Consider the following 12805-nt stretch of genomic DNA (forward strand, 5'->3'; position numbering starts at 1 on the left):
AAAATAAGCAGAAAATCTTTCCGCATTTCTTAACTGAGTTTGTCAGAGTGGTGTCTGGTATTAGCACAGCCTGGCCAGCCACGGGAGTGCGATCTCCAAACCAGGCGAGCAATAGCCAGAGGAGCATTTGGAGAACTGGCTCCGCCAGTGCAAGTGCCTTTCTCCAGCAGACTGCTGTAATGAGAGGATATTCTGCTCTCCAGGGGACAGAGGCTTCTGTTCCCTACAGGGTGGAATTTCCAAGCAACTCTTACTCACAAGTAACCTTTGACTCAGGTACGTCCATATTTACAGGAGCAGTTGTGATAACTCCTCTTTGGCGGTGCGTGTGACACCTGAGAGGAGCCCTAGAGCAGCCATCACCTCCGGGCAGAGGGGCAGAGAAAACTGCGCTCGTACGCTCAGCGCCCTCTCATTCACTGCTGAGAGATTAGGTGGCTTCTGTCACCGTGGCAGGAGAGTGTCCCCAAGCATACGGAGTTGTGATCGTCTTCTCACCAGCCTGAGATAGGACTCTCCACTCTCCAGTGAGATAATTTATTTCTTTACTTAGATCAGAAGCGATAAAAAGACGCCTACCCAAGGCTGGCAGCATCCTAGAATATTCATTATTCGTGTGGTGCCGTGAAATAACTTGCTCAAGGACAGAGCCGGAGTCTGTCAGAGCTCAGATTCCTCTGCAGTGCCTGAAATACAAGTCCATCCTCCCCCTAGAACCACATCCCCACACAGCCTAGACTCACAGTAGTGAAAATCATGAGCAAAAAAGAGGATGGGGAGTAAATCTGGCTTTCATCAGTCGTTTTGAGGAATATAATTGAAGACAGGGTGCGGTTGTAAGAGCCAACAGAAATTAATATAATGTCTGGATTGCTTGGAGCTTTGCTTCTGCTGTGCAGGTTTTCAGAAGAAGTTACCTAACAGCCATCTAGAGAGAGCCGTGCTCTGCGCTGAGGTTGCTGTTATGTCCCTTTCAGAGTTGTAGGTTTAGGAGGAGACATTGCAGATACTGGTCATTTCTCTGCGGGTGGGCGAGGAGCACCTCCACCTGCTTCTTTCAGCAGTCACCTAATAGGAAGAAGGAATAGGTCTCGCTCTACAAAACAAACTGGTTTGCAGCATTGAACAACCTTTTACATATGTCCTGGCTGAAAGGTCCACAGGCAACCGAATCACATTTTACCAGTGAAAATTAGAAAAGATCATACAATTCTTCCAAAGTACTCATATTTGGGATATAATTATATTCTTTGGAGCTCTATGGGGCTCCTGCCAGTTTCACTGGGATGTGGAACGTGGGACTGATACAGCAAATGCATCCAAAAGCCAGTCCCTGACTAACCAGGCTGTATTTTAAAACCAGTTTGATTTTTCCTCTGGCTCCGTGCTGGGTAGCTGCAGCTGTGTTTGCTGCAGGCGGGCAGCTCGCACGGCACCTGGCAGTTTCGCCCAAGCAGCGTGGCATTGCCCTGCTCCTTACGGCGTGTCAGGGCTCCGAGGCTCGGCGCCGAGACCTCGCCGCCAATCAGGCGGAGGCGTGTGTGTGCGTTTGCTGGCCGTATGGCTCTCTGCTTTCTCTAGCCGTGAGCCACCACCTTGTTCTGAAACATCCATCAGTATCGGCCTTTTCCCCCGCTGAACTGATTCCTTTACCTCCACGTTTGTTATTATTTGCATTCCTGTAGCCCAGGAGCATAGCCTTGGGGCAGAACAGTGTGCAGGAAAGGACTGTGCAAGTCTAAGACTAAAAATGTCCCGAAAGGATTTACAGCCTAAATGTAAGACGGGAAGAAACAAATGGTTTCATCAGCTGGAAGTACAGGAAGCAATGCCAGGCTGTTAGTCAGCGTGATTAGCAGTGGTCTCAGCACAACGTCAGTGCAAACGGTGTTCGGTCTTGTGGGCATTATCGAAAAGAAGAGAGATCTGAAGGGGGACGAAGAGGTAATGAGTCTAAACATCGACACGCAGTGGTGGGCAGCTCAGGAGCAGGCAGGAAGATGTGCCGTTTTCAGGTGATGTTGTGGGCAGTGGAGTTGGGTCCTGCGGGAACCGTGACTGTCCCGCTGCATGGCCTTTTGACAATGTCAGCATGGCTCTTCCACTCTCTGCTCGCTTTTCTTATCAAAAGTTGATAATGTTTTCTTGTGTCAACTACAAGAAGGGTGTGTCTAATTTGACAGAACTTCGCTTTCATAAGCATTGCTTCAGTGATGTTTGTGCAACCACACTGGAATATGATTTTATCTTGTCACTTGTAATTACCATTAATAATTTGCATAATAGCCATTAGGCATCACTTATTAAACACTTCTTTGATGTGATACTGAGCTGGCTCCAGACCTCATGCTCCCATCTTTCAAATGCAGACCATGACTTTTTTCTGGCTAATGACTCATTGGTTTATACCACCATGTTTAGCAAAATTCCTGTAAGGCAAGTGAAATAATTATCACAAAGAGCTTGGTAACAGCATGATCCTAGGTCTTAAATACGCCTCAGAGACCAAGGTGATTACTCTGTTTCAGTTTCTTGCTGACTGTTCACATCTTCAAACTACCTCTGAACATTTGCTAGTGATGAAGTAGAAGTTCAGCAGAACACGGAGGTGGACAGAACCCGATTTCTTCCTGCTGAAGCTCACAGTCTTCCCTGCTTCATTTTGTGAAGGGTTTTAATTTCCTTCCAGCACCTACCAGACAATGACAATGCAGCCAGACGTCCCAGCGTTTGCATCTCTGGAAGCACTACTGATTCTCAGGGCAGAGGAGAATCCGAGAGAATTTGTATTAGGACATATGGGAATACTGATGGGTGAAGGAAACCACAGCAATGTCACTCCTGCCGGGACAGCTGAGTGCAGTGCAGGTTGGGAGGGAAACAAGGCTTTAGCCTGCCTGGGTCAAACCAGAACCTGACAAGCAGCACTGGAGTATTCAGGTGCTTCCTGCGCTCAGGCACCAGACAGTGGTACAGCAGAGCCAAAGGCGTAGGCCAGCCTCCCCCGGAGCGGCTTCTTTTTATCTCCGTTTCATGCTTGCACTAAAAAATCTCTTAATTTCAATACACTTTCAATATGTGGTTCATACCGGCAGTTTAAATTATATTATCCAGTGTACTCAGCTGAGAAATCTCCTGCTTGATTATAGTAATAGTTTACTCATCTATATAATTCTTTGTAAATGTTACACAAGCCAGTAAACAAAAATACAAACCCCACAGATGGTTACTGTGGCTGTGAGTGAGACTGTACCTGTCTGCGTATTTTATAAAATAGACTTTTATAAAGAAATTATAGTTTATACGTCACACCAGAATATGGCCTACTATTAAACAAGCACAGTGCCTGTAATCAGATATAATTGCTTGTGCAGTGAGGTCCTTAACTCATGGCTGATTTCCAGCATTGGCAATTTGCAAAACTAGTTGTTTTATTTGTTTCTTCACCGATGGCTTAAACCTCTGGCATGTTCACTCGTCAGGGATTTTTTCTGATGGTGTTGTAATTCACATGTGTCTGCTCTCCCTGTAGGACAGAGACAGTACCGGCTAGAGCAATCCCAGTACATTTCATCTACAGCCACTAGCTGTGATGCTGATTGATGGCTTCTGCTTACCAGCCTGAGTGCTGATTTCACCCCTCTCTTCTCTCTGGGGCACCCAGACCTCTTTTCAGCCTTAGATTCCTCTCCCAGTCTTATACCTTCAGCCTAGCTCTCTGTCTGTCTTTGAGATGCTCACTCATTCTTGCTTTACAGGATTTGCACATTAGAAAATAGAAGAATGAGCTCGTACAAGCTGCAGTACCTATGTGGGGTGCGAGTGGTGTGTACGCAGAACATGGTGGAAGTTTGCCTGCAGGAGGCTGCAGTCAATGTCCCAGGGCACTTCTTGTCCTGTTGTCCCACTGCATCCTCCACCTTTCATTTATCTTCTCTTCCTCGTCTCTTCCTATGCAGTTTCCACAATCACCATTTCCCATCACTGTCCAGGTTGTAAAGGCACTGGGCAGGGAAGGCATCTTTTTATTTCTGCACTGCATTTAGTGCGGTGACCTTAGAGGTGCTGTGTAAACACTGAGGCAGGTTAAATAATACTGAAATGCATGATATAGTTAGTGTTGCAGGAATAGGAGATACAGAACTTAGTAGAGAAAGTATTTAACCCAGTGCCTTGTCCAGAAGCTCATTAGAGCAATTACCCCCCCCCAGGGCTAACAAGTGGCACAGCTGGAGCTGGTCTGTGGATCGCTTGGCCCCCAGACCTCCGTGCCGGTGCAGTCATCTCTGTAAGACGCGATGTGCCACTTGGAGTTGAAAGCTTAGAGCACAAGAGGTGACACTTGAGCAGACAAGGTTTTCTGCAGAGCAAAGAATAAACTGGCTACTGAGTTCCTATCTTTGCTGTGATTTTTCCAAGAGAATAGCTGTCTGTGGTCAAGCTTTGGCTTGTCCCATGTTGTCATTCCAGGAATGTCTAGCCATTTCTTATTTTAGAAACAGACACTAATTAAGACTCATCATATCCCCTGAAGTCTTCATGTTGGAAGCCTTCATGTTAGACCTCTGTATAAGGTTAGTCATCAAACCCCATCTGATATTTCAATACAGAAAAAGAAAGAGATCTGCCTAACGAGGAGCAAAGGTTGTAAGCACCGTTCACAGCCTGCCTGACACATTTGTTAGGTCCTGCTGCTGGTGAGAAGGGACAGGCTGGATCTTGAGTCTTTGCTTGCACCAGCAGCAAAATGCAATTGTGTTCCTGATGTGTTTGTAATTCCTTTCTCTGTGGTAATAAAATACCAGCATCTTTTTTTTTCCTGGCTGTTTGTTGTATCTTACTTTTAAAAAAATTCTCCCCCACATATTAACTTGTCTCACCCTTTTATCTTCCCACATGTTGCCAGCTGGTTCTTCCTGTTTCCCTTTTTTTGAAATTCATTTAGAGGTTCTTTATTTAGCATTTTCTCTGGGAATTGTTTTCCTCCTCCAGAAGGGTGTGTCAGGTCCAGCAGAGCCTTGCTTTCAAAATTACTACTTCAGTATTATTAGGGAAAACTTGTTGTTCTTGATGTTATCCTCTTACTGCACATTCACAATAACTCAAAGGTGTTGTGTATTGTATTATGTTATATTAATTATATTAGCAGACACCTACTTTAATGAAAACTCGATTTTCGCTCAGAAGTCTCTTTCAATAGAAGACAGTCAGACTGCCTTGAAAGTCCTTCCCTGCACTCTGTCCAGCCCCCCTGACTGTTTCTGTCCTCATCACCTCCTACTTCATGCTTCCTCCTCCAGCAGCAAATGTCCCTTTCCGCAGCATCGGCTGGTCCCTTCCCTCTGCCCTGCTGCAGCTGCCCCTCCGTCACCATCCTGCAGCCACTGAATTCAGCGGGAGCGGTGTGGCAGATGGGAATGCTGCATATTTTTCTTTCTCCCTTGCTTTGTGGATATAGATCAAAGGTGGATTTCTAACCAAAGGTGTATGATAAATCTACCCATCTGCATAACAATTTTTTAATACTCGTATATTAATTTACTTGTAGAAATTATTTCTCAGGTTCAAGGCTGTGTCAGTAGTAGCAAAGTTTTATTAGAGACAAGCTTTGGTAGTTGTTAGACAACTGACCACCAAACAGATTAGCCCAAGTGAAGCCCAGAGATCAGACCAAAGCAGCGTCAGGGGGTGAAGCCAGCAGGCAGCGTGGGTGGCAGGAAGGCAGCCCTTCTGCAAAGTCCCTTCCGACTGGTGCTATAAGCAGCACTGAGAACTGTCAGGTTATTTTTGCCTTGCGTTTCCAAACGGTTTGTTCTTCGAGAGGCCTCAGGGGCATGTGCAGTGGGCTGGCAGGGAAGCTCTCTTGTCTGCAGTGACCTGCCGAGGGAGAGCAGGAAGCATTACTTTTTCAGGGGGTTTCTGCACACTGTGCCTTTCTCTTACATTCCTCTTGCTCTTGTACTGACCTTTCTGTTCCCTCTTCTCCCTAGCTTGCTTAATTTTATACACTACTTGAAAGACTCATGACTGACTGATTCCCCCTGCCAGTTCCTCGTTTTCGTGTTGTGCTGCAAGTCTTAAACGCATTTACTACTAGTAACCCCCCAGTGTCAAACATATTTTCTATGCATAAGTTTATAAATGCTCCGTAGCTGCATCCCTTGCCGCTGCTTTCTACCACAGCTCGATTAATCCCCGTGCTCTACCACCAATAGTCACACCCGCGATCCCACACGTCTGGCTCCCCGCACTGCCTCTCTTGGGAAAAAGAAACTGCCTCCAGCCCTTCTTCACCACCCAGAAAAGCCTGGAGATCTCTCATCCTCCTCTTCCCCAGGTGCACAGCCAGACGAAAGCAGCAGTTCACAGAGGACACCCCACCTTACACATCCTCGCCCAGGGCGCCCAGGCTTAGGGCAGGCACGGCTGAACCAGGCTGGCTTTAAGCCCACCACTTCTTCCAGCAGATGTTGCAGGGACTCCTCTTCCCACTGGCCCTCTGTGGAAAGGAGACAGCTCTGGTGACCAAAGCCCCCCACTTTCACGCCCTGGAGAGCTGCCCCGTGACCTGGAGCATTGGCTTGAGCCGTGTCTCTCTGGTCACTACTGGCTGTTTCCCCTTCGAACCAGGAGGGTTGTTAAAAGCAACAATTAGCACATCCTCCATCCTGCCTGCCTTGACAGCTCTTGCTTTTCCATCCTGACGCACTCAGGATTACCCCAGGCTCTGAGACAAGCTCTGGCAGTGTCATTTCATCCAGTGCAACTGGCATTTTGGAACACAAACTGATTTTTCATGTAACTAATTGAGGATTGGAGACTCCAGGAGAGCCCACGTTAGGGCACCACCATTAAAATACCTTTTTTTCCAAACTAATGGAGCGGGTGGGTGCTCCGGCCGGTTGTGTGTGTATGCAGCTATTTATGAGATTAACAGCATGCCTCATTGTTTCAAAATCTCAGTCAATGGGAGGAAGAGCCAACTGCTTTGCATACAAATTAAATTTCCCAAAAGTTCAATTAAAATTGTTGTGTGAAACTGAAAATGTTTAGATAATTTATTGTTTCAGTTAATTTAACTGCCAGTCCCTAATCCTGTCTTGCAAAAGCCAATAAAACTCAGTTAAATGACAGTGTTCACAGAAGACCTTGCCCAGCTCACAGTGAAAACCGCCCTTTAAGGAGCTGCGACGCTGCACCTTACCCAGGCGGCTGGGACAGCTCAGGGGGCTTCTGCCAGCTGCCTTTGCTGGCCCAAGCCAGGGAATGCTCTCTGGCTTGCACTCCGGACATTTTTCAGAGCCAAATCCTCAAGTGCCCCGTGGTTTGCTAATAGGCCCTGTCTGGTAACAGGTCAGTACTGGTTCCTCACCACAACCTTGCTTTTACCACTGGTATCACTAATTTTCATATCCCTGTAAGTCAAAGCATAAAGATTTTACTGTGCCCGAGTCTGTCCGTAGCCTGCGTACATGATGTCATGCTGTCCCCCCTCCAGCAGGCAGTGGTAGGTCTGAATCTCCTGCTCCAAGCGGCATTTGACGTCCAGGAGGGTCTTGTACTCCTGGTTCTGGCACTCCATTTCTGCTCGTATTTCAGCCAGCCGCTGCTCCACGCAGGAGATCTGGCTCTGTAGCTCAGCCAGGTATTTGTTGTAGCGACATTCGGTTTCTGCCAAAGAGGATTCCAGGTTTTCTTTCTGAGAATGGAAACAACACAAAGGTACCTGGGTGTGTGCAAGCTTAGCCCGTCTGGTTACGGGTACCACGCTGGTCATACGGCTTTCTGGAGAGAGCTGAGGAGTCCGAGATGTGAATTGTAGTGGCATCACCTACCATGGTGAGCTGGGCTTGTACGTTGATTTCTAAGGCCTGCAGCTGACGTCTCAGCTCGGTGACCTGTTTGTTGCTTGACTCAATCTCCTGGCTGCTTGTGATGACCTCCAGATTCACCTCTTCCACCTGCAAAGTTAGAAAAGAGCTGCCCTTTCCTCACCTCGCCACAGCACCTCATGGTGCCGGGGGCCCACCACACTGCTTGTGCACACCCTGCAGTGCCCCTCAGTATTTCCAAATCTGAAGCCCCCCCATTTATTCCATTGTGACCCTGTGACACCATGCAATGACCCCTCTGCCATGAACAGAAGAGTGCTGAAAATGGGCAGTACACTTAGATACTGAGCACATCCATGACATTGCTGATATTAAGACAACTCCAGTAACTGTTCTTAATCTCTCATTTTCCCCTTTTCCCCCAACAGGCAGAGTAGGGTACAGCTCTGCATATATATCGTACCTTGCAGGCATACCACTGCTCAGTCTCTTTGCGGTTGCGCTCCATCAGCGTTTCATACTGGCACCTCAGATCCTCCAAGATCTTCCTCAGGTCTGGGCCAGGGCAGGCGTTGACCTCCACGTTCACGTCTCCAGTCGCCTGTTTCCTCAGACAGTTCATTTCCTGCAGAGAATACGTGCACCACGTCAGTAATAGTCACACTCTGGGGGACTTTCCTTCTTTCTTCTTATTTCTCTAAGAGGGGCAATCTAACCTCCTCGTGGTTCGTCTTCAGACAACACATCTCTTCAGTCAGAGCCTCACACTGTAGCTGCAGGTCGGTCCTGCAGCTGGCCAGCTGGTCCAGGACGGGCCGTAAGTTGCAGATGTCTGCATCCACATTTTGCCGGAGACCACATTCAGTCTCGTACCTTAAGCCACAGGCAACAAAGGAAGGTCAGCATGTCAGTAAACCATGGCAAGCCCTTGAGTTGAGTTTGTGGGGAAACAATTTAGGACCGAGCTCTTCTTTTGCTTCAGGCATGCAATGCTGTGAACATTGTCAATGATATCCACGCCTTTCACAGAGATCTGCAATGCGGCAGCATGATGCGCAGTGTTAGGAATTCCCCATTGCTCACCTGCCCTTCCACGGGCAGTGTGAACCCCTCAGTCCAAGGACTGTACTCACTTCACTCTGAAGTCGTCGGCAGTCATCCTGTTGTTATCAATATTCAGAAGGATTTTGTTAGTCTCCATGGCTGCACAGAGGATCTGGAAGAGAAAATGCAGGACAGAGAGAAATTTGGGCTTGTGGCTTCCTCTGGCTACAGAAGGCCCTGGAGGAAACACCTACCTGGGGTAACACAGTCCACCTATTTTGTAATGGTTCCGTATATTGGCATTATTGATCAGTTAGATGGCATTACAGCGGGGAAACCTGTGTGCCAGCTTGGTGGAGCAGACTGTGCTGAAACTTCATTTGTAAATGCAGTGTCTTCCCCGCCGTCCGTTTCATATCAATTATTGCTTCCTGGGCACCTCCAGAGACATAGCTATCGCCTCTGCCATTTGGCATTGGTCTATCCATATGTGCAAGCAAAGCCCAAAGAAATATTAGAATTTACTTGAAAAACAGTGATTTACCTGGTTCTGAAGGTCTTCGATTTCCTTATGAAAACAGCTGTAGTCCCGTGGCTCGCAGCTGGGCCCTACCTTGGCATACCACTCCCTGATCTTGCACTCCAGGTCGGCGTTGTCTCCCTCCAGAAGTCGCACCTTGTCCAGGTAGGAGGCCAGGCGGTCGTTGAGGTTCTGCATCGTCGCCTTTTCGTTGTTAGCAAATAAGATCCCATCACCACAACCGGCGCCAGCCCTGGTGAAGCCACCACCAATGCCTCGAGTGCAGATGCCTCCACCGCTGAATCCAAGGGTAGAACAAGCCCTCTGGGTAGCTCCAAAGCTCCCACCAGCAGCACTGTTGGCGCTCAGCTGCTTCCCAAGAAATCCTTCACTTAAACTGTCACCAGAAAAATTGCCAACTGCACCCCCTAAGTCATAGGCAGCGTGTCTTCCCGAGGAGGCGGAGGAGACCTTCCTTCCACTCCCAGCTGCAGAGCTGCCTGCGCTGCCTCTGCCTTGGGAACAGGCAGTAACGACCTGCCTGACGGCACAGCTCATAGTGAGAGCGCGAGGATCCAACTCAGAGCCCAAGGCAAGCTGCACAGTTCGCTGCAGGATCTGATTGTGATCCCTCTGTCCCCACAGTCTTCTATTTATACCATTCCTCGTGGATGTTGCCACTGGAGAAGGGCTGTTTATTCTTCCTCATTGTGACCTGGCTAGTACTACTTTTTTTTTTCCAGCTGGAAATTTTTCCCCAAAGGCGTTTGTCTCCAGAAATCCCACAACAGAAAGATGCTTTGGTTAACAGAAGCGTGTTTCAAAACTACATCAAAAATGTTACTTCCTGAATCATCAGGTCTGACTTGTGATGAAAACTAAACAACAGTGACACAAAAACCGACGATACTCGAGAGTGCCCGGGGAATGAAACATCATAGCAATTATCCATCCCTGACATGGGTGAGTCTATCCAGAAAGTGAATGCTGTGGGAAAGCCGTCCTATCTGATGGAGCCTCTTCAACCCCTTGGTGACCAGAAGCCAGCGTGTCCCCTTGTCCAACTGCCTCGGGGTCCCTGGTGCTGCCGCCAGGACACTGCCCTGGACCATGCTGCCTCTCTGCAAGTGCACCGCAGCGAGAGTCTGTCCCATTCTGCATGGCCATCGGCTGAGTGAGAACCTGCTGGTGTTAGACCTCGAAATGCTCTTCTCTTGGAGAGCGCAGGGAAGTACTGCGCTTGAACGTAGCAGGGATTGTTCGTTCCTCATCTTTCTCCTGGATGCATCAAAACATCCCCTTTCAGAGGGCAGATCCCCTGGTATTTGTTTTGCTGCTTTCGAGGGTAGACAAAATATTCAAGTATTTATCCAAAATGAAAGAGAAAAGGATATCTCCTGAGTACCAAATGTTGCAGTTAACTATGATTATTCACTGCCAAGAGAGAACAGCCACATCGGATGTTTCCTAAGATTTCTATAACAGTAACGTGGAGACTTTCAGAAGCAACATGATCCTGTATAGGTCTGACCCAGTTCCGACCAGCACTGTGGAAATTCTCCAAATATAATCTCGGGAAAATGTGTTAAATTTAGAAAAGACACTAGAAAAGATCATTTTAAAAAAGTTATTAAACCTATTTTTTTAGTCTTGGAATGCTGAATCGAGGGAGAAGGGAAATAATTAAAATGTTTTGTCATCTGAATCTTTCATTTTATTAATAATATTAATATAGCCATGCTAATATTGGCTGACTTTCACCCGTGTGTTGCTCAGCATTGGTTCTGGCATCCAGGTCACCTGGACACATCACATAAAGGATGCGTCAGGTGCAGCCTGTTTCAGAAATATTGCTTATGCCATTTGGGTAAGTTCATTAGTCTTGATTTTATCTTGACGCTGCAAATCCAGAAGACCTTAAATGTGGTGTGGATTCTGTGGATGTCCACCCTTTGTTACGTCCGTAATTAGCAGTGAAGCCTGTGCCATGGTGCCATGGCGTGCCTCACCGGTGGCGAGATCCTGCGAGGAGGCTGCGGCACGGTCGGGATTGGGCACCTCTGCATGGAGCCCAGAGCAGCCCTGCAGCTGCTCTCGCTGCCAGAGCAGGAGGGAATCAGGAGCAGAACTGGTCAGCATCTGCCTTTTTTCCATAGAAGAACTGTAAAAATAATGCAAAGCTAACATTTAATTTAACTCAATTCAGAAATGTATGGTACTTCATTTTTCAATAAGAAAATTTAAAATGTTAAAATTTTTTTTTTTTCAATTATTGATAACTAAGCAGAGATGTCCACATTTCTTCCTCACTTTTTGGACTTCAGATCTTGTCATAGGTCTCTGTAGCCAATGGTGGTTAGAATTTCTACAGCTTTTGTAAAGGAGAATAATAATTTCACACTTGATTTTACTGGATTTCTGTGTTCATCGCAGCTTTCCAGAATTTGAAATTTTATTAAAACCAGCTCTTGCTTTTACACCAGAGCATAGCTCAAGACCTGCCAGCAGTTACAGTCCTCATTTCATTAAAAGAGATTTTCATTTTTTTATGAGGAGATCTGGTAATGACGATATCTACATGCATAATGGAAGGCTCTTTCCAGAATTAACTTTTATTGCCTTCCAGACTGGAGTCTACAGAGGGAAATTTGCTCACCACAGCCTTGTAGCCAGCCAGGGGCACTGCCTCTGATGAGCCGTCCTCGGTTGACTTGGGAGCCCCTCGCAGGCAGCGTTGTGCCCAAGGGAGGAGAGAAATGATGGCTTATGAGGATTTCCCGGCAGGCATTTCAGAAACAGCAGTGCAAGCCTGGCAAGGAAAAATTATTACTTCAAGTAACAAATGAGCAGAAAAGCCTCCCGGAGGCAAAGGTGCTGTTCCCATTTAATCAGCTTTGTGGAAAATAGAAAGAAAGGAATTATACTTCAGCTTGGCGTTTGTGTCTTGTCCTGTGCTGTGTAGGGGAGAGCAGGATGTGGTAGAGGATGGGCGCTGTGGCATTAGTCCCAAGGGTTGTTCTAGTGCACGAAATTATCAGGTTCAAAAGAGCAATGAAAACGAGACAGAGAGATTAGGTTTCCCCAGAGGGAAGTCCTTTGGTAGTTTCAGGATATTTTAAGGCTGAAGACAGTTTCTTAGGCTGCTGCATATGAAGTACAGAAAGCACAATGTGCCCCCAAGAAGGCGATCCAGCATTTCACGTTATTACAAACATTCCCTGAGTCACTGGCTGTTGTCATGTCCCGGAGAACTTCCCTGCAGACCTGGTGACTCAGACACGACAACAAACCCCGAGTCCCTGCGGTGCCCGAGCTGCCGTCTGTCACCCTGCGTGACTGCCAGCCCCAGCTCAGGTTTGGGCTGGAAGCACCAGGGAGTGCCCGGGTAGGGAAGCTGAGAGCCAGGCAC

At 47.4% G+C, this 12805-nt stretch overlaps 1 protein-coding gene across 1 annotated transcript; it reads right to left on the minus strand.

Annotated features, from left to right (window-relative positions):
* Positions 1-6411: 6411 nt before the first annotated feature.
* LOC129195438 (keratin, type I cytoskeletal 13-like) lies at positions 6412-9954 on the minus strand. The gene is made up of 7 exons (XM_054801453.1): positions 9421-9954; positions 8966-9048; positions 8549-8705; positions 8296-8457; positions 7836-7961; positions 7473-7699; positions 6412-6499 (listed from the first exon to the last, which is right to left on the minus strand). Exons 1-7 carry the CDS (start codon positions 9952-9954, stop codon positions 6412-6414), a joined length of 1377 nt encoding a protein of 458 aa, XP_054657428.1.
* Between the last annotated feature and the right edge of the window lie 2851 nt (positions 9955-12805).

The sequence above is a fragment of the Grus americana genome, chromosome 22 (genome assembly GCF_028858705.1).
Source record: "Grus americana isolate bGruAme1 chromosome 22, bGruAme1.mat, whole genome shotgun sequence".
NCBI classification, from domain to species: Eukaryota; Metazoa; Chordata; class Aves; order Gruiformes; family Gruidae; genus Grus; species Grus americana.

Coding starts and splice junctions, on each gene's coding strand:
- LOC129195438 (XM_054801453.1), bottom strand. CDS start 9,954: ATGAGCTGTGCCGTCAGGCAGGTCGTTACTGCCTGTTCCCAAGGCAGA. Junction 7,700..7,835: donor TACAAGCCCAGCTCACCATG/GTAGGTGATGCC, acceptor TTCCATTCTCAG/AAAGAAAACCTGGAATCCTC. Junction 6,500..7,472: donor GGGGGACAGCATGACATCAT/GTACGCAGGCTA, acceptor TCCTTTCCACAG/AGGGCCAGTGGGAAGAGGAG.